The sequence below is a fragment of the Amphiprion ocellaris genome, chromosome 10 (assembly GCF_022539595.1).
Source record: "Amphiprion ocellaris isolate individual 3 ecotype Okinawa chromosome 10, ASM2253959v1, whole genome shotgun sequence".
Classification (NCBI taxonomy): domain Eukaryota; kingdom Metazoa; phylum Chordata; class Actinopteri; family Pomacentridae; genus Amphiprion; species Amphiprion ocellaris.
The window spans coordinates 28,387,022-28,409,715 of NC_072775.1; the positions used below are offsets into that span (position 1 = coordinate 28,387,022).

Here is a 22,694-nt window from a genome sequence, read left to right on the forward strand (position 1 = left end):
TACACATTTGCTTTTTTTGTCCAGGGTTGTAGAAAAAGTTGTTTCTACTCAGTTACAGTCTTTCCTAGAGGACAATGACATTTTTGATAAATTCCAATCCGGGTTCAGATCTCGTGAGTCTGCTCTGTTAAAGGTCCACGATGAAATTGCATTGTCCGTTGATGCCAAGCCTAATTCTAGTGCTGCTGGACCTCACAGCAGCCTTTAAACAAGGTGGAAGATACAGTCCTCTTGTCTTGTCTGAACCAATATGTTGGCTAAAAGGTGGTTCACTTCCTACCTTACTGATCAGAGTTTTTCAGTAATGACTGATGACTTTTCCTCCTCTCGCGTGTCTCTCTCTTGTGGGGTGCCGCAAGGTTCAATTCTTGGTCCTACTCTGTTGTCCTTTCATGTGCTGCTGCTTGGGTCAATTATAGCAAAACATAGTGTCTTTCCACTGTTATGCAGATGACACATTCAGATTTACCTACCAGTCCGACCAACATAAAGTGAGGCACTGAGTAGTGTAACTAGTTGTATTAAGGACATTAAGCAGTGGTTGTCATCTAACTTTCTACTTTTAAATGAGGACAAAACTGAATGCATTCTGTTTGGGGGTACTGATATATCAGGTTTCGGTACAATGACTTTCAGAGCGATGGTCAAAAATCTTGGAGTGATATTTGACAGAAATTTGAAATTTGACAAACAAATTGACACAATAGTCAAAGCAAGTTTCTTTGAACTATGTCTTTTAGCCAAAGTCAAGCCTTTTCTTAATAGTACCAACCTCGAAAAAGATATTCATGCTTTCATCAGCTCAAGACTGGTCTACTGCACTACTCAGTCCCTCCAGGAATTCGTGATGATGCGATCACATGAATTCACACGAATTCAACCAATCTCCGCGAATTCTGCGCAACCTTGCAATTTTGTCCAATCACAGCAACTTTTCCGCAATTTTGGCCAGCCTCCCATGAGTTCCACCAATCATAGCAGTCCCCAGCACAAACGTAATGCACGTACATCACCAAATTCACTTCCTTGTTTTTGGTTTGAAGATGCAGACATGTCCCATTCTAATGTCTCTCATTTACTAACAAAAATTACTGCTGAAGACTGTGCAAAACACTTAATTTCCTGATGCTCTTCACCAAAGCAGAAGTAAACTGTTTTACACCCGTGCAATATTGTGGTGGAATACAAAAAAAGAAGAAAAAAAAAATCATCGATTGATAAACACTGTTCTACCACGAAACATATTAGGAGAATGGCTGAAACGAGCGGACTACAGAGCAGAAAAATCACCGTGATGGAAACTGTTGGATCCAGATCTGTTGGAGCACTGAAAGAATGAAGGTAAGTTAGATTACTTATTCCGCCAAGGAATGTGGCGAAGTTATGTGACGATCGGCATATGTGAATCATTCCTTTGTTAGCAACATCACTCAAAAACTGACAAAGGGATTTGGATGAAATTTTCAGAGAAGGTCAGAAATGACACAAGGACCAAGTGATTAGATTTTGGCAGTGATGCGGCTTATAATCTGGATCCATGGATTTGTTAAGGATTTCCCATGGAGATAGCGGCACGGCATCTGACAGCGTCATGGTAACCATGGCAACAAGTGAAAGCTACCTCAGCGACCTGCTGACAATCACATCATTGCGATCCTACTACAAATCCACCGCTGTGGACGTATCGGAAATGATTAAAGGAACAATTGATTAAATTGTGAGGATGTTATCAATCCAAATATGCAATATCCAAATATGATTCAGTCAATAGTAAATGATGATTTTGTGCCTTAAATCTACCAACCACTTCATGTCAAGCCAATATCTGGCTGCTGCTAATTTCTCACCATGGTATGCCAGCTTTTGTGTAAATGGGCTGGAGCGTTAAATAATTAATTTCGGAATAAATATTGTCAATTACAATGCTGAAACCTGTTCGAAAAACTGAAAAAAATGCAGCTTTTTAGCGATTGTCACTGTCTCCTGCAATTTCATCGCAACAAATAAGCTTAAAACATCTTAACTTACATCACAATTTTTTAGAAAAGCTGCCGCAAATTCAGGCATTTTCGGCCGCAACAATCTCGGCAATCTCCTGCGAAATCCTGGAAGGACTGACTAGTGCAATGCAGTTTATATTGGCAATTCCCAGTCTTCCATCAGCCGCCTGCAACTCGTGCAAAATGCTGCAGTACGTTTTTTAACAAACACTCCCATATATGAGCACATCACCCCCGGAAACTCAACACTGTCATGATATACATGGTCTTCACAGGTGTGTGTAAAGTTTTGTTTATGACCATACATATATTTAGTTTATGGTTAGAACTAGTGGTGGGACGCGATTAAAAATATGAATCTAATTAATTCGAGGCTTTGTAATTAATTGCAATTAATCTGATTTTTGTCTAACAGCAATATCTGACACAATAAGCAAAGTTTTCCCATTCAAATAAATTTTGGTTGATGACAGAATCGATGAATAGACATATGCGAACATAAACAACAAAAATGTTTATGTTTAATTTATATTTGTCTGTGCATTTTTCATCTGTCTACTACCTTCACAGACTACTGCAAACTCAAATGCAAGTATAGCTATTAAAGTCAACATGTTAAGACTTTTTGGAAACTCATGCATTTTCAATGTCTAGAAAAGTGTTCTATTGTGGACTGGCTACACCGTTTGCTGGTACCAGGACTGTCCAAAAGTACCTGTCCAGAGGATCTGTCAATTTTTTTTATTTTATTTTTTTAATTTAGCCTTTATTTATACAGGTAATCTCATTAAGACACTAGGTCTCATTCTCAAGAAATTTCTTGCATCCCACTCATTGTCTATGTGAAATGCACTGCATTGCATGCTGATTGCATGCTGGTTGCATTGCGGCACGTTTCGAGCTGCGTTGCGGCACGTCTCCCCGCAGGTCATTTGCATCAAGTAGATTTGACTTCAACTTTATGCAAATTTGGCGCAGCGAGCAGAGGTCCAACGCACTACAAAACTTTCGTTGGACATCTAAACTGGCTGTTGTTGAACTAAAACAAGGACAGATTCAGCAACTGCTTAACTTATTTGTCATCTCAAATGCTTTCAGAAATATTTTCTGCCGAACTGTTCTCGTAATAAAAGAGAAAGTTTGTGACCGAACCACCATGTTGGTCCGACGCCTCTACCGGACTGAAAGTCTGAAGGGCTGTCATGTGACCAGGTACTGGCCCGCAAGTGACACGCCCACCAACCAGGCAATATTCAGATGTGGTGCCTTTCCATGCAAGAAAAAATGGATCCTGTGGACGCCTAGCTCTTGTCCAAGCTGCAATCGGAAAAATTTTTAAAAGTAAACTTTCTCACCAACAAGCCAAGCAATGTGGTTTCAACTTCCTTGACTGTTCACCAAACTTTGGTGGAGTGTGTGCATCAGTGTTACCAGTGTGCCAGTAATTAGGGAATTGAGAAAGGTGCAATTACAGTTTTTCTCAGTCACTTTGGTACATTTCTCAGATCAGAATTGAAATTCTCAAAATTACTTGTTCAATCTTCACATCATTGTGTCACTTGTGCACATTAAAAAAGCAGTTTCTCATTTCTTTGAACAAATTGCATATGCTTTGGTACATTCATGCGAATGATTATGTACAATTCTCTGCTGTTTTCTACATTATCAATTGCTTATGTCATGCCAATCAAAATGTATTATAATGGGTCTCTGTTGAATAGTCTCACCCCATACAACATTTAGGCATTAGTTCATCACATAAGTCTTTACATGCAAAATGGTTGAACAAATTGTCATAATATGCCAAGGATATGTCTATACATTTCCATTAGACTTTTTTTTCCTAAATTTGTCCTGAATTGGTAAATAGCTCCAAGGTGAATCTTGACTTTCTCTAATGAAGGGAAATGTGTGAAAGGTTAGGGTTTTCTGAAATCGCTAAATGACGCAAGAGAAGGTATTCATGATGTGGATGAGAATTTGTGGCCCAACAGACAGGAACGTCAGGAGGTGCAGGAAGACTGCACTGTAATTCCTACAGCACTGCATGTACAGTTTTCCCTTAGGAGATTGTCCTGTGTTCACATTTCTACTTTTGTTTTTTAGTTTTTTCTTTGTGCTATGCAGCTCTGTTTTCCTTTCTGTATCGTAATGACGTGGCCTGTCAATAAATTACAATACAAACAATAAAAGCGTCAATGTGAATCTTGTCCAGTCTCTTGCAATCAATCTCCCACATACACTAAGGTGTAACTTACAATTTACAATAATTGTCATCAAAACTTTAGCCATAGTTTACATCAGAACATCCCTCCAGAGTACAATGTTATAATGGCAACATGACTAAGCAATCTGACTGTCTTATCCACACACAATGACACAAGGACTTTTCATTCTGATGGCAATGACATGTTCATTGACACAGATATTTACTTTTGAGAGATGAACTAAGGATTTTGAGCAAGAGACTGGCTTTTGCAGGTAATCCATGGTGCTTTGCAAATTGTACGAATTGTTTTGAGAAATGCGCTTACTGTTTTGCAAATGTTGAGGATGATGTGAGAAATGTAACAAAGCGACTGAGAAAAACTGTAAATGCGCTATTTTTTCAGTAATCAGTTGAAATTAGCATGTTAAAGTCACAGCCCTAGTTAGAAAACCATTTTTCCCAGTTTCCATTTATTACATTTACCAGGAAATGGGAAAAAAAAATTTAAATAGATTACCCCAAAATCCTGTTGCTGGATTAAACACAAAAAATTGCACATACACGGACACTGCTCATTGACATACTCACCAAATACCTTTCCGAGAAAAATGCTTTTCACCAAGTTGAACTCGGTGTCTGAGGCCTCAGGCAGGGTATATGTGGACACTGGGTAGTGGTCCAACTGAAGAATATGGACAGAATAAAGTAACTGACAAATTCAACTTACAATTTAAGTCTCTATCCATGCAGATACCAGGTTTGAAATATCCGTCTCTGACCTCTGTCTACTGGTCTTCTCTATGGGCAAACCTTTGGGTAAAAGACTCTACAGTATTAAAAACTAAGCATTGAGCTTCTGCAGTAGCCCCCACCCAGAAGCAACCCATGTAATCAATGCTTCATTGGTTATACAAAGCACAAACACTGCATTCTAGCAATAAAGGCATGGGCCACATGGCTGCACTATTCTTGGTTTACTGTATAGTAACTGTGTGTAACAGTGTGTTTTCTGTGGTCATGACTTGTGAGTATTATGCGATTATATGGTTCTTGTGGAGTGTACTGAAACATGTCCGCTGTGCACTAAACGATTATATGTCTGCTGTTGCAGAGACACCAAAACAGATTCCAATCAGTGGTTTATATAACAGGTTCAAAGTACTGAATCAAGAAACTACTTGAAATTTCCAATTCAGGTGAACTCTTTAATATATTTTTTCTACAATTTCATCTGTAATGAAAATTAATATCAATATGTTAAATCATTTTAGGAAAATCATAATTGGCATTCTTCCAAGGTGACAAGTGTTGTGCAACTACATTTAAAAATCACTGATATTTCTGTTCATTTGTGGAAAGGGTATGTTAATTTGCAAGGTTCCAAGGTGTTGGAGAACTCTGAATGAAGAAAGCAAATAAGCCTTATTTATGTAGCTTTTTTTTTTTAATGCATACATTATTCAGTTTAACTTTGTGAGGCAATATACTAGTAGGAAATACTAACCTGCAGTTGAATCTCCCTCAGGTTCCTAGTTATGTTGACAGAGTGTGGCTGTCCGTTGGCCATGTTACGATGGTCAATATCTATGGTGTAAGGTTCTGTTAGCCCTCCAAGACGGTAACGGATTTGAAGAGTACCTGGACACACCATCATACAGACATAGATATAGCTTCTTAAAAATATATATAAATGAATAAAAATTGAATCAGATATTATTTAAATGAGCCTACCATTGTGTCTGAGCACAACAGCCACATAGTCTTGCGTCCTGGAACTGATATAGACCAGGATGCTGGGAGCACTGTACGTGCTAAAGCTGAACACCAGCTCCTCCTTAGTCAGGTTGGCCTCACTTGGAATACCAACAACTGACAGGCTCTTCATCTCCTGCAGAGCAAAAGGTCCTAACTCTGGCAGGAAGTCATAACGCACCAGGGTTCCTGTCTCAAAATAGCCACCTACATCTAACATACAAACACACACAGAAGGTGTTGATCACTAATGACAGATAGCATCATCTAATCTAACTTTATATAATCAAATGTAATTCAATCTAGTATTGGGGTACCATCAGTGCAGAAGGGTCCATCGTATGCAGTGAGTGAGCAGTCACAAGAGTATCCATTGTACTGCTCCACACACTTCCCTCCATTCCTGCAGTGCATGCCATAGCTGCTGCAGTGGCCCTGGCAGCCTGGATTCACCCCTGAAGTGATCTTTGCCCTCTCCTCCAGGTCAAAGGTCATACCATTAATTTTCAGAGCGCGCATGCAGCCAAGGAAGCCCCTCTGACCACTCGAAGCACCTGGGACATAAGAAATAAAACAGCATAAGTTCAGACACAAAATACGGAACCCTAAGGCTGTTTTGTTCATGCTTTACATACACTAGTTCATTAACAACTGTGTGAACCATATTCACAGAGCACACAGGGAAAACCCAACATACCCATGCCAGCACTACAGAAATACCATTAAAATCACTGACATGTGACGTGTATCACAGTGATCCATCTCAAATCTCACTATAATGCAAAGTTCTGCTAGGAAAACTTGGGCCCTAGCATTTATATTGATGTCTCTTTGGCTTGCACCGCTAACCCAAACATTGCTCCAGATCATCAGGCACGTGCAGAGGAGGCAGGGAGCTGGAGCACCTGCCCCTTTGCTTCTTGATGGTGCCCTTTTGTCAAAGTTTTTTTTTTGTATGTGTGTGAACGTCTGTGTGGCCCAAAATAATAAAAAAAAAAACAAAAATGATAATAATTCAGATCTACCCTTGGTTGGTCACATGATCCCAGTAGACAGCCCTCACTGCCCAGATGTGCACTGTAGCTAAGCGCTAGCGCTGGTAGTCTAGAAACCGAAGACCCGAGGGGGGACTTCAACAACAGATGGTCCGGTGAGGAGATTTTGCAGTGGGATTCGTTTGTGCACGGTGTATTCTAGATGACTGACGAAGTGAAGTGAGCATCCTGTGTGTGTGCGTCTGACTCTGCCACACCTCATAAGTTCTACCTGCTAGTTAACCACACACAACGTGCTGAGGGGGAAAAGTATGCCAGGCTTTTCCATATGTTTCTTCTGTCATGGGCAAAGTGCATTAGAGTGATGTATCATTTTGCTGTCAAGTGAGTTACAGTGTTTTTCCTATTTCTAGAGGCAATTAGGCATAGGTTACGTTATTTCACTAAATGTACATCCATATTCACATTATTTTGGACTATTACAATATAAATACAACAACAATAATAATTAGAAGAATTTGAATTGTGATTTTCTCAACCTCTCATTGGTTGGGGGGGGGGGGGGGGGGGGGGGGGGGGGGCTGGAGTCTATCCCAGCTGACTCGGGCGAAGGCAGGGGACACCCTAGACAGGTCGCCAGTCTGTCGCAGGGCTACATACAAAGACAAACAGGCACTCTCACATTCACACCTATGGGCAATTTAGAATGATCAATTAACCTCAGCATATTTTTGGACTGTGGGAGGAAGCCGGAGTACCCGGAGAAAACCCACGCATGCACAGGGAGATCATGCAAACTCCATGCAGAAAGATCCCGGGAAAGCCGGGACGCGAACCAGGGATCTTCTCGCTGCAAGGCGAAAGTGCTAGCCACTACACCACTGTGCAGCCCTCATTTAAACATATCAGTGCGTATTTATAACATTTGTATATATACAGACACACAGACAGACACACACAAACACCCCTCCTCTATTCTCTTTCTCCCATTATTGATGTTCCCCTTTCAGTGTATACAATATGAAGACATGTCTGTCAATAAATAAAGGATGAAACATTTCATGTTGAAGTCATGTTTGTGTCAAAATGACTGCTTGCATTTGGTTTTACTGAGGTTATAAAACAAAAAAAAGTTGTGAAATTAAAATAAAGATGTGTCACAATTGTTCCATTTTTGTCCTCCAATTTTATTTAAACTTAAAAGCAAGGACTCCAGGAAGAGTAGCTATGGTTAAACAGTCCAGTGTCTAACGGTGATCTAAATTCAACTTCATACATTATCTTTCTATGTCCTAAATTAATGCATAGCTTGAATTATGGCTTTGTGGATATAGGCTGTACCTCCAGCCCTCCTTTATTCTCGTCCCCCCATTAATGCTCCCCTTTCAGTTTACGAATGAGCAACTAGTTCTGGTTAATTTCAAACAGTCAGCCTTGGCTGCAGCCTCTCTCAGCAGGAGTCTCCTACAAACAGTCAGCAGTATGGCAGGTCACAGTCAGCCATTTTCAATATTAGTTATCTTTGTATCTTGTCATGATCACATAACACTTGTTTAATCAGCTACTATCTCTCCCGTGCTTTTTAGTTTCTACACTCTCAGATCACTACAGTCCACCTCCAGCAAGATCAGCAGCAGCCCCATCGCCAAATCCCTCAACAGAAGCTGTTCAATGTACCCCATCAGGTCAAACATAGACTGCCCCCTAACAAAGATATGAGGTGTGGACAATGATATAGTATGTTGTGATTCCATGCTACATTTTTTATGAATATGGGTTGCTACAGTTCAACCAGTTATATTGTAACAATGTTCCGTATGATGTTTCAAAGTTGTGCTCTATGTGCCCCCTTTTAACTTTGAGCTCCTGCACTTCCAAAGGTCTCTGCACGGCCCTGCAGATAATCCACTCCTTCATTGCAATAGTATTCCCCAACAACCTTGGGATCCCCAAACACTATAATGTGCTTTGCCACACTGCAAAAATTGCTCAAAAAACACAGCAGCCCAAGGTTCTGACGTGGGCACCAAACTCCCCAGATCTCACTTTGATTCAGTTCTATAGGATCCATCAGTAAAAGCCTTATCCACAGAGGCCCCAATATGCAAAGCACATAGGGACAAAAGATCTTCTGCCAACAATGCAGTGCCAGACACCATAGTACATCCCAAAAGGTCCCATGTCCTTGCCCAAATGGGAAAAAATAGTTTTGGTGGGACAAGAGGGATCTACACAACAATAGGTAGGTTGGTTGGTTTATTGATGTGACTGTTGTTGTATATGCTGCTGCAGCTCCATTCACCATCCAAACCCACACCAAATGTGTGCTTAATGTTGTTGATTCACTCAAATCTAACATTCATATATGTTTATAAAAGGCGACTGTAAGTTAGTCTAAGTGTCTCAAGAGGCACAAACACAGAAACTGTTTCTGTAACAAACCTGCTCGATATTGCAGCGGCGGTATTCAGTCAATCAGTGTAATACGGGGTCAAAGGGGCATCAAAACAAATACGATGTATAGAGCAATGGAGGAGGTAGTGGCTACAACAGCATTTTTTTTTTTGTGACAATGTGAATACAAATTACTCCTCACAGTGAGGGAAATAAGTATTTGATCCCCTACATATCTCAAGATTTTGGGCATATTCAACAAATTAGGTCTATAACTTGAATAGTAGGTCTATTTTTACTATAAGAGACAGAATATGAAAAAAAAAAAAAACAATAAAACAATCCAGGAATGGTACATGGTCCAAGAAATCGTACAAGATTTCTTGGACCATGTACCAAGAAATCTTGTGCGAGAACCTCCTCCCCTCAGCCAGAGCACTTAAAAGGGACCATTTGATCCCCTACATGTGTCAAGATTTTGGACATATACAAAAAATAAGTTCTATAACTTGAATAGTAGGTCTGTTTTAACTGTAAGAGACAGAATATGAAAAAAACAATCCAGGAATGAATTGAATGGGGCCATGTACCAAGAAATCTTGTGTGAGAACCTCCTCCCCTCAGCCACAGCACTTAAAATGGACCGTGGGTGGGTCTTCCAGCAAAATAATGACCCAAAGCATACGGTCAAGGTAACAAAACAGTGACTGAAGAAGCACATTAAAAACATGGAGTGAGCCTGGCCAGTCTCCAGACCTTAATTCTACCGAAAATCTATCGAGGGAGCTGAAGCTTCGTGTTTCCAAGCAACAGACTCGGAATGTTCAGGATCTGGAAAGAATCTGCAAAGAGTAGTGGTCTAAAATACTACCTGAGATTCGGGCAAACCTGGTGACCAACTACAACTAACGTCCAATGCTTGTGCTTGCTAACAAGGGTTACTCCACCTAGTTTTGGGTCATGTTTTACTTAAGGATCAAATACTTATTTCTCTTGATCAACTGGAAATTAAATTATGCACTCTCCTTCAAAAGTATTGAAACAGTGAGGCCAATTCCTTTATTTTTGGCTGTAGGCTGAAAACATTTGGGTTTGACATCAAACAGCCAGCTCAGTCCTCTGTTTGTTTGTCAGTGTGCTCTGACTTTCTACACTTCTTAGTGTGTTTTAGTAAGTCTCCAAATTTAAACTAATAGTCAGTCAATGAAGGTTTGCTTTTACAGCCAAGAAGCGCACACATGGCTGCTCCTACAGACTTTAAAATCTACATTTAAGAAAGAATTCTGCTTCTGAAAATAAGCCCCCTGCTCTCTGCTTGGCTACCTGCTGGCAGAGCTATCTAAATAGCCTCAACATGGTGTGCTTCCACCTGCTACAGTCTGGACCTCTGCTAGCTCTATCCTGGCCTGGCCTGGCCTACACCTACTAAAGCCTGGACCTCTGCTAGCTTTAGCCTGGCCTTGATCTTCCACCTGCCACAGTCTAGACCTCCATAGCCTGGCCTGATGCCCCACCTGCCACAGTTTGGACCTCTTTAGCATGCCCTGGACTCACTACAACCTGGACCTCTTCTAGCTTTAGCCTGGCCTGGCCCTCCATCTGCTATAGCCTGAATCTCTGCTAGCTTTAGCATGGTCTGATCTTCCGCCTGCTACAGTCTGGACCTCCATAGTCTGGTCTGGACTTTGACGTGCCACAGGTTGGACTCTGTTAGCTCAGCCCAGCCTTCTAACTGCTGTGGCCTGGATCTCTGCTGGCATTGGCCGAGCCTGGCCTTCCACCTGCTACAGCCTGGACCTTGGCTAGCTTCAGCCTGGTCTTGCCCTCCACCTGCTATTGCCTGTGCCATGAAAAGATTCAGGATCAAGAATCGCCACAGCTCTGGTTTTCCCCTGACCTGGCTGACTTGATCCATCAAAAATGCCTTATGGCGAAGAGTCAGGTCCTCCCAGTCTCCTGTCGACTAGTTTGCCTTTATGCAATCTATAAAACCATGCAGGCGATCAGGACAGCCAAAATCAACCACTTCATGGAGAAATTCTCAAGCTGTGGCTCCAGCCCCAAGAAGTTTTGGAAAACAGTCAAGCTTATAGAAAACACAGTTACTTCTCCCCACATTCTTGTCTCCATGAAATTTGGTGACATAATTGTCACTGATAAGTCACTGTAGGGTTTTGGTGGTGATAAACCTCTACAAATTGGATGGACCAAATGGCATTAAAGGGCAAATCATGATGGTACAATAGAAAGCAGCCAAACAGCAAGGAGTTTGGTTGCAGAGCTCCAGTTTTTTTTTTAACTAGTTTTTAGTGATGTTTCGCTCAAGCCAGTTTGCTCGACAGTGCCGAGCTTTTGAAGCGGAAGTGCTCCGAGACAGTGTTTCGATCCCTGCTTCGGCATGCCCAACAATCACGTGACTATCGAGAGCGAGGCCTCGTTACGTCACAGCGTGTGTTGCGGTGCTCACAGACTGTATATGGCGGTGCTTTGGGAATTATGAAGGGGTTGGACATTTCAATCTGTCCAGGTCTTAAAAGGGGTCTGATTCACTCCTCAAACTGTGGGTTTTTGAGAGGAGATTAAGCTAGTACATTTGCCATTTGGAAAGAAGTTAGAGAGAAAACACATTTAGGTAGAATTAAGTTTAGATAGATTTAGTTACATTTCATTCACTAAATAACACTCATAGATACATACACACATTCATTCATTCATAAAAACACATTACACATATAGTAAAATAGGTTATAGATAGGTACATAGAGTAGTTTGAGTGGGTGAAAGTGTGTTGTGAGAGTGCAAGGTGTCTGTCTGAGCCCTACCTCTCCAGAGGAGAAGACCCGCTCACTTACTGGACATCACGTCAAACTATATCCAAACCTCTTCAGGATGGCCAAAAAATATCTCCACATGCCAGCAACATCTGTGCCATGTGAGCGGGTCTTCTCCAAAGCTGGAGGGGTAGTCAGCCACAAAAGAAACAGACTGAAACCATGCACTCCCTGGTTTACACCCCATTTATACTGCCACAATGACAAAGTTGTAGAAGCACTACCATTCACTTCCACATCACATAACACTAGAGTCCCACACAAAGTAGCACAAGCACTTTCCTGTCCCCCAGTACCTCTATACACACTATGTGTATATATATCTATACACACACACATTTAAATATATATGTTTATATACAAAAACATATATACATGCATGCAAACAAACATATATTCCGTTTTAAAACATTTATTGCAAGTACAAAGCAGTGTGAGACCAGCAGTCCTGAGGCTTTTTTAGTTTTTTCCACTTAGGTGCAGTTCTGACACAGAGCCAGCAGATGTCCCTCTTCTTGTTGTGTCAAATGCTTCGAAGCAGTGAGTCATTCTTGAAGCAGTTGTGTCAAAGTGGTTCACTGCATCATGAAGCTTCGATTTCACCATCACTACTAGTTTTCATATACAAAATACAGCACACCAAACACGCAGCAAGACAAAGGAGTCACCCAGGTGCAGTGGATGATGGTAGATTCAGCAGCAGAGCAAGAGCTTCAGCCTGACCCCCTCCTTCTCACACCCTACACTGATCGCTCACCTGGCTCTTATAGTCTCCTCCCACCTCAGTGACCTGCCCACACTTCTATTTAAAAAACACATCTCTATAATTTAACATCCTTTTTACTTAAAATACACAATGCAATTAACAGTGATACAAGTGAAAGAATACACATAATAAACCAAAGAAATACTAAACAAAGATCAAACTTAGCAAAAAAAACCCCATGTAACCCCTCCCCTCTCTTCTCTCTGATCTCTCAATTCAGCCTAATCAGGTAAGTGACAACTGCTTGTATCCTGTGGCCGCATCCTCATATGTGCACTCCATGAAACACGCCCCCTGAAGTCAAGCTCAAGAGAGAAAGAGGTTAACAGGTTTCCCCCAACACAAAACAAAATAATAAATAAACTTGTATCAGTCTGTTATCCAAGGTCTTTACTGCTCTGGCCTTCGACTGCTCATTCATACAACCCTTCTCCTTTCAGTGATGCCAGCTTCTCTCTACAACCAATCTTGAATTTCACAAGTACTGGAGGACCTTTCCAGGCTGGATTCTAACAAATTCTGATGGGATTGACCCCTTATTTTTAAAAGTAGCTGCTCACATTATTGCTGCTCCTATTACACACTTGTTTAAGTAGTTCATTTGTTTTTCAGTTTTCTCTTCCAACTGGAAATCACTCATAATCATCCTTCTCTTCAAAGGTAGCTTTGGCTCTGACCCCAACTGTTTACAGGCCAATCTCCATCTTGCCTTGCCTGGCCAAAGTCATGGAGAGGCTAGTTCACAAACAGCTACGCCATTTCATTAACTCAACCCATATCCTGTAGGCTTGCAGTCAGGTTTCAGAACTGGTCATGGGTGCATCACCGCTCTCTTGAAGGTCCTCAATGACATCTTCACCAATATGGACAATAACAAGGCCTGCATAGCCACCTTCAGACCTAGCCAAGGTCTTCGATTTTGTCTTCAAGCTGTATTAACTGGTTTGCCAGCTACCTTAATAATCATACACAGCAAGTAAAATCAGAGAATTTTATGTCAGAACCCCTGCTCATCGCTAAGGGTGTACCTCAAGGCTCGATGTTGGGCCCAACTTTGTTTTCTATCAACATAAATGATGTGGCCAAAGCTATTGGTGCCTCCCAGATACAGCATTATATACTCCACTGACCCATCACTTCACTCTGCTATACCGACCCTTCTGCTCACTACAATCGAGGAGTCTTTTCATGACCTTCGCTTGTGCCTCATTTCCAAGAAAACAAAATGTATGCTATTCAACTGGACAAACAGTGTCTCCAGCCCCCCAAAGATCACCTGTGCAGATGGTTCAGATCTGGAGTTCATCAACTCCTACAAGTACCTTGGTCTTTGGCTGGACTTTCTTTCAATTCTCACATCAATATTCTACTGGCTAAATTCAAATCTAGACTGGGGTTCCTTTACCGTAATAAGGCCTCCTTTACATACTCTGTCAAAAACACTCTTGTGAAGATGACCATCCTCCCCATGTTTGACTATGGCTGTGTCATCTACAAAATGGGCCCTAAGTGTGCCGTTAACAGGCCTGATGCCCTCTGTCACTCAGCCATCTGTCTTGCTACCGGTGTACCTTTCTCCACCCACCATTGTGATCTTTACAAACTGGTGGCTTTGCCCTCCCTTTACACCAGGTGACTTCAGCACTGACTTTCACTCATCTACAAGATCTTATCAGGAAAGACACCTCAATACCTCTCCAACCTCCTACACCCCTCCCATAACAACCACCACCAGTAATCTCATAACACTCTCAAGGTCTGCACTGTCTTTGGCCAGAATTCATTTTGCTTTGCTGGAGCAATCGACTGGAAGTCCCTCCAAAAATCTTTCAAACTGTCAGCTCTTCCATTGCTTTACATGTTTAAGCAGAAGCTGCAGTTTTGAACACACTGTATTATACACACTGTTATTTGTTGATTTTATTACTGACAATGCTGAGAACTGACATATTGAAACTGTCAAGAATTTAGTTTTATTAGTTTTTCTTGTAAACAATAAACAAAAAAATGTAATTTGTATTTGTTTGTCTGCGTAATGTAGCCACATCTTTTGAAACACACACAAAAAAGATTTTTCCATGTCATTTTTGTAAAATTCTAGGGGGGTCCAAAAACTTTTTTCCACCACTGTATAGTTAGAGGTGTAACCAACACGAAAACCAGAGAGCTGTCTATGGGTGAAAAACAAACAATTGTGAAGCTGAGGGATAATGGAAAATCAATCAGAGCGATATTGCACAAACATTGGCCATAGCCAGTACAACCATTTGGAATATCCTGAAGAAGAAAGAATCCACTGGTGTACTAAGTAACAGATGTCAAATGGGTAGACCAAGGAAAACAGCAGCAGTTGATGACAGAAACATTGTAAGAGCTATAAAGAAATACCCTAAAACAGCTGTTAGTGACAACCTCCAGAGGGCAGGAGAGAAGATATCACAATCTACTGTTTCCAGAAAACTTAATGAACAAAAGTACAGAGGCTACACCAGAAGATGCAAATCACTCAATAGCAAGAAGAATAGGAAGGCCAGGCTGGAATGTGCCAAAAAAGTACAGAGATGAGGCTCAAAAATTCTGGGACAAAGTCTTATAGACTGATGAGACAAAGATTATCCTTTGCCAAAGTGATGGAAAGGCTTAAGTTTGGAGAAAGAAAGGATCTGCTCATGATTGCAAACATACAAGCTCAAACTCAGTGGAGGTCATGTCATGGCTTGGGCTTGCATGGCTTCTGCTGGGATGGGCTCATTAATCTTCATCGATGATGTAGCACATGATGGCAGCAGCAAAATGAACTCAGAAGTCTACAGATACATTTTGTCTGCCAGTTTAAAGAAAGATGCAACCGAACTGATTGGGAGATCCTCTCACGTGCAGCATAATGATGACCCAAAACACACTGCCAAAACAACAAGAGAGTTCATCAGGGGCAAGCAGTGCAAAGTTTTAGACTGGCCAAGTCAATCTCCAAACTTAAACCCTACAGAGCTGCATTTCACCTGCTAAGAGCAGGAGACCGAAGGGAGGAACCCTCCAAAACAAACAACAACTGAAAGAGGCTGCGATAAAAGCCTGTAAAAGCATCACAAATGAAGAATGCAAAACTTTGGTGATGTCAGTGGGTCACAGGCTTGATGCAGTTATTGCAAGCAAAGGATTTGCAACTAAATATTAAGTCTTATTCACTTTAATCTATTTTAAGTCTATCTGTTCCAATACTTTTGCTCACCTAAAAATTTGGTATTCTGTTACAAATAATGCTATCTTTCAAGTTGTGTATCAGATCCAGATGTAAGTACATGGAAATAAAAGCTGAAATGTTGATCTCTTGTCTCATATTTATCGTTTGATGTCAAACCCAAATGTTTTCAGTCTTCAGCTAAAATAAAGGAAGTGGTCTCACTGTTCCAGTACTTTTGGAGGGGAGTGTAACTGCTGGAAAATGTATTTTTTGGGGGTGTTTTTTTTATTGATGTTCTATCTCTTACAGTTAAAATAAATCCTTTATTAAAATTAGAGGCTGCTCGTTTTTTTTGTATGCAGCCAAAATCATGTAATATGCTGGGGATTAATACTTATTTCCCTTACTTTAAGAGCAAATTTGAATGGGAATGGATCATAGAGGGCTGCACATTGGCTTGGTGATTAGCACTTTCGCCTTGCAGCTAGAAGATCCACGGTTCACATCCCCACTTTCCCGGGATCTTTATGCGTGGAGTTTGCATGTTCTCCCTTGTGCATCCATGGGTTTTCTCTGGGTACTCTGGCTTCCTCCCACTGTCCAAAAATAAACTCAGGTTAGTTGTTCATTCTAAATTGTCCGTACGTGTGAATGCGAGTATGATTGTTTGTTTGTATATGTAGCCCTGCGATAGACTGGCGACCTGTCCAAGGTGTCCCCTTCCTTTGCCCTAAGTTAGCTGGGATAGGCTCCTGATCCCCCGCGACCCTAATGAGGACTAAGTGGTGTACAGATAATGGATGGATGGATGGTTCTATAGAATGTGATGCATATCTAACTATAAGAAGTTACAGAAGGCTTTGTTGAATGGTAAACACAGAGAGATAGGAGAGTAAGATAAGAGTTTAAAGGATTTTGAAGATTTTACTTTGTTTCATATGCAGCAAATAATAAATGTTGTGTATATGCATATTGATCACAATGACATAAAACGCATGCTGACATCTGAAATGAGTTTGAATTGTAACCTACTATGGCATGGGCTGTTTGAGAACTATTGTGGTAGTAAAGTTGATTACATTTAAGTAATATGTCACATTGTGACATACACAGTGGGACGTTCTAATACATCATCCCTATTTTCCTGTGCAAACAACATTCAACACTGCCATGTTAGAGGGAAGTAATGACTAAGAGGTTCTTGCTGCACAATTAATGGAAAATTAATCAAAAATTTAGTGTCCCACAATGAAATGAACATGATCAATTGCAATGTAATCACAGGACACTCTGTAGAAAACAGCCCATGTTTAAAAAATATCTTTTCAATTCGGGTAAATTTTACCCTAGAAGGCCTTATTTCAGTCTTTTCAAGATCATTTTTGGTCACACTCCTCTTTCTGAGTTGCATGCACTGCAATAGCTGAGAGGGGAGGAGGGAGGCTTTCTTTGTGCACAGGTACCTAGCTAGTGTCTACCATACCCTACATATAAGGAGTTTAGGGAACCTCAGCAAATAGCAGTGTCTGTCAAAAAATACAGATGTTTTGGATTTAGAATTTTACTTCTAAAAGCACTCAATTCAGGTGACAAACCTATTTTCAAATCTGTTGATGCAAAGATTTGTACATAAGTAGGAATGTAGCACAAGATGGAAGTGAACGCTACCTAATTTCTGAAGCGGCTGCAAATTTTATTGAGATTTTACAGAGCACTCCTGTCGAAATTTTACCTGCGCTTGTGATTTTATCGTTGATAATTACAACAGTAGACTGAAGTCAACTCTGGACTCAGTAGCTCCACTTTTAACTAAAACAATCAAAAGAAAACCTATATCTCCGTGGAGAAAAAATGATAAAATCAATCAATTAAAAAGAGACTGCAGGAGTGCCGAGAGGAGATGGAGGAAATCAAAATTAACAGCACATTATGAAATTTTACGTCAACTCAAAACCTACAATAACGCAATCAAACAGGCAAGAACTTCCCATTTCTCACAACTTATCACAGACCATAAAAACAACCCCCGGCTCCTCTTCTTCACCTTTAATGTTTTAACAGGCACTAATTTTCATAAAGCTTTTAAGACGCCATCGGACACTCTTTGTGAGAACTTTGCAGACCACTTCAGAACCAAAATCAAGGACATCAGATCCAGTCTTTTATCCCAAAAAGTCTTACCCGTTAACACACCTGATCTGCTGTCCTTGCCTGAGGAAAAACTGGAGAGTGTTGCCTGGTTGATGCGAGGACACTTGGTCGTACATTTGATTTTATTATTTAATGTTGATATTTTATTACTTATTGCTTGTTGTTATGCACCGTCCAGTGGAAGCTATTTATATTTTCGTCATGCCATGTATGATGACAATAAAGCCATTCTAATTTTTTGGATTAGATTTATATAGCGCTTTTCTATGAAAGCATACTCAAAGCACGTACAATGGATCCATTATTCAGTCACACATTCTCACTATGGTGGTGGTAAACTACATTTGTAGCCACAGCTGCCCTGGGGCAGACCGACGGAAGCTTGGCTCCGACCACCACCAACATTCATACACTAGTGTGAGTAGCCGCACTGGAGGCAAGGTGGGTAAAGTGTCTTACCCAAGGACACAACAGCACATGACTAGGACAGAGAGGGAATCGAACCGCCGACCCTTCAATCATTGGACAATCCGCTCTACCACCTGAGCCACAGCCGCCCCAATTAATTCTAATTCTAATTCTAATTTTCACCCAAGTAAACTTAACAACTTGCCTTTTAGATCCAATTCCCACACCACTCTTAAAATCATTTTATGGATTCTTTGAGAAACAGTTTTTAAACATAATGAATTGCTCTCTTCAGACAGGTGTCTTCCCCACTGCCTTTAAAACAGCGGTGGTGAAGCCCCTTCTGAAGAAAAGCAATTTAGATCCCAACGTTTTTAATAACTACCGTCCTGTATCCAACTTACTGTTTTTAAGTAAAATTTTAGAAAAACTGTTTTTAAACCAAGTCAATGACTTTTTAAACACAATTAACATTTTAGAAAGACATCAGTCAGGTTTTAGGAGTACAGAGACAGGACTTTTAAAGATTTTAAATTACATCAGGTGGAATTTGGATAACAAAAGACTAACAGTGCTGGTCCTACTGGATGTAAGCGCCGCTTTTGATACAATAGACCATCACATTTTATTAAACAGACTCAGACACCTGGTCGGCCTCTCTGGTACTGTTTTTAACTGGTTCAACTCTTACCTCACAGGCCGATGTTTTTATGTAAGTATGGATACGTGTTCCTCAGGAATCCATGAAATTAGGTGTGGGGTTCGCCAAGGTTCAATTTTAGGTCCCATTCTTTTTAATGTTTACATGCTTCCTCTTGGGGACGTCATCAGGAGACACGGTATCAGTTTCCATAGCTACGCTGACGATACACAGCTGTACATTGCCATGTCTCCTGATGACACAGGGCCAATAGATACTCTTTTAAACTGTATTTTAGACATTGAGTCATCGATGGCAGTGAACTTCCAACAGCTCAACCAGGACAAAACCTAGGTTTTAGTTATAGGTCCTTGAAGGCTAGAGAGAGAAACTTTTATCTAAACTACAAGATTTTAAACCAGCACAATCTGTATAAAACCTGGGCATGATTTTTGACTCTGAGCTGAATTTTATCCCACATATTACAAATATAACAAAAATAGGTTTTTACCATCTGAAGAACATAGCCAGAGTCCGCCCGTTTCTCTCTCAGGCCAGCACAGAGGTGCTAATGTGCATGCTTTTATCTCTTCTCATTTAGATTACTGTAATGCCCTGCTCTCTGGTCTTCCCAAAAAGAGTATTTTAAATCTACAATTACTACGAAACTCTGCCGCACGAGTGCTGACGAGGACCAGAGGGCGGGAACGCATTACACCAGTTTTAGAGTCGCTGCATTGGCTCCCTCTCCGCTTCAGGATCGATTTTAAGGTTCTTTTATTAATTTTTAAAAGTCTCAACGGCCTTGCGCCCTCTTTTTCACTGTGATCTCAACTCAATATTTATCGAAACAATCATGATAATCATGTTTGCCATAATTTTGCAGAAATATTAGGTGGAATGAATAAGACAGGATGAGCTACTTAGTACAAGTCACAGATGTGCACTTTGAAAGCAGACATCACAAAAGCTGATCAGGAACAATTTTGCAGAACCTAGAAAGATAGTCTAAAATGAAAAAAGCCAGAGTTAAATAATATCCATCATTAATTGGTTTCTTTGCAGCACTGTAGACAGGATAAAAAGAAAAATCTAGCAAAAGGGAATTTTAAAATTCCTTTAATCTAATCTCTACTTAAACAGATTACTCTTAATCCAAGTGTTTTAGACAACACACGCACGCACCCACCCACGCACGCACACACACACACACCATTATAAGGAATACTCATACATGCCATACCTCACGGTTGGGCTTTTTTTCAGAACATTCTAGGCTATCCAGATCCTTCCAACATTTGATACTGAGATGCTTTTAGACTTTAGCTTTTATATTAAAAAAGTAAATATTTCATCTTGTGAAACTGTTATGCTTTTACATTTGTCTGACAATATAATACTATCAACAGAGATATTTTTTCATAATTGCATAGGAAAGATTATCTGGAATCTGACAAGATCAGAACCTTGAGATTTTAAAGAAATATGTGCTCAGTGCCTAACCAAAAATAACAGACAGGCACAAACAAGGGCCTCCCAGTGGCCACTTTGCTTTGGGCCCCCCAGACACTAGTGTTTTCACGGCCATCTTGCACATAAGTGACTTGTGCTCGTCTTTTGACCACAATTTTTTGAATCATTGCAATAAAAAGCAAATCCTCTTTCCTGGTTAAATACCTGGTAGCTCTCCTCTCCTGTGTCTTTGACTCGATGCATTCATATGCCATTACTGAATGTCATTAACTTTGTATCATTCTTCTTCCTGTAATTTGTGCTTTTTACTCTCTCCTCCCGTTTCTAATCTGGTTCTACTGGACGTTTCTTCCTGTTAGGGTAAAGGTATATTTCCTGCCAACTGTCATCGAGTGTTTGGGAAATTGTAATGTTTATCTCTAAAAAATTGTATGCTCTTGATTTGATGTATAATGTTGTGATTCAGTGCTATATAGATAAAATGTAAATGACTTGCACTGGTACGCAGTTTTTTCATCAAGGTTTGAAGCAAAGTCTCATCCTACAAGTATTCCTGTGGGACTCTAAAGTGACTGGAATGCCAGAATTTTTAGTGTACTCAAAAAGGAAACCTGTAGCAGCTGTGGAAAACACTGCAGCACATTGTGTGTGTTTGTGTGTATACATGGCTCACCAACATATAGATCACTATAGAACTCCTGTTTTGCATGTCCTTGTGGGGGAGTGGGTCTGATCTCTCTGTATTTTCCATTAAGCTGCAGTACTGCCTCCTTGATGTTTTTCTCAGCCTCCACACGATGCCACTGGTCATCGTTTAGCGGCACTGGCGAGTGGACACTGAGCTCCACCCGCTCACTGCCCACATCAAAAGAGAACAAGATCACTGAGCCTCCTGTAAGAACCAGAATAAAAAATCAAACATTAGGAACATTTTGGATGTTTAATCCTCCATCCCTGATTCCTCATTTTTTTTGGAATTACTACATTCAAAATCTCTTTAAAAAATACATACTTAATAAACCTGCCCTAAGCTTTGTGCTGCCCAAGTCTGAGCCATAGCCAAGTCAAATCAGAAGTATCTTATCACTTTTCTCAACTCTATTTTGCTGGAGTACTTTTTCAAACTATATCTGTCTTACTGTGTTTCAGTTTTTTTGTTAGGACCTTTTTCTGTCTTGTCATATTCCTGATGTTCAAATATCCTAATAACTCTCAGGAAAGTTTCCAGCTGATGAGACAAGAACCAGAAAAAAGTCCATATTTCTCCAGTATTAGTTTATCTTCACTAGCGCCCCGAAAAATCCAGAATATAATTTAAAATCCTCTTCCTTACATACAAAACCCTTAATGGCATAGCTCCATCTCATCTTCAAGACCTCAATGCTTTTAATGAAAATTATTGAAATTAAAAGCTGTTGCATAGATTTTCTAAAATGGCCAGGACAAAATTTTTGTTGAAAGTGGTGATACCTAAGTGGATTGTAATGATTATTCAAGAATATCCTTGTTTTCAAATTAGCATCACTAGAGTGGTCTATCTTATGTTATCTTTCCTTCACTCTATTTAAATGGTGAAAAGCATTCATTGTGTTGTATGGTAGAATTGTGTGTATCAAGAAACATTGAAAAGAAAAGTTGTAAGAGAAGATGAGAGAAAAATAATTATTACGCATGGTCATACTAAAAGCTACAAGACTATCTCCAAGACACCTCATGTACTTGTGACCATGGCTACTTATTGAAATTAAAGATACCTAAGACCGTAGCCAACCTCCCTGGACGTGGTCACAAGAAGAAAACTGAGCCTTGATTAAACAGATAGATTCTGTAAATGGTTGAAAGTAACTAAAAACAACATCAAGATGCAATTCTCATTGTATGTTGCTTTCTG

At 40.4% G+C, this 22,694-nt stretch overlaps 1 protein-coding gene across 1 annotated transcript in view; it reads right to left on the minus strand.

Moving 5' to 3' along the window:
- The window catches only part of LOC111577504 (contactin-associated protein-like 2), a 90,032-nt gene that overhangs the window by 22,041 nt on the left and 45,297 nt on the right, over positions 1-22,694 (minus strand). The window contains exons 18-22 of the mRNA XM_055014851.1: positions 21,477-21,695; positions 6,279-6,515; positions 5,941-6,174; positions 5,714-5,847; positions 4,798-4,891 (exon numbers count right to left, since the gene is read on the minus strand). Of these exons, the coding sequence (XP_054870826.1) occupies positions 4,798-4,891; positions 5,714-5,847; positions 5,941-6,174; positions 6,279-6,515; positions 21,477-21,695 (918 nt within the window). The remainder of the gene's footprint in view (positions 1-4,797; positions 4,892-5,713; positions 5,848-5,940; positions 6,175-6,278; positions 6,516-21,476; positions 21,696-22,694) is intronic.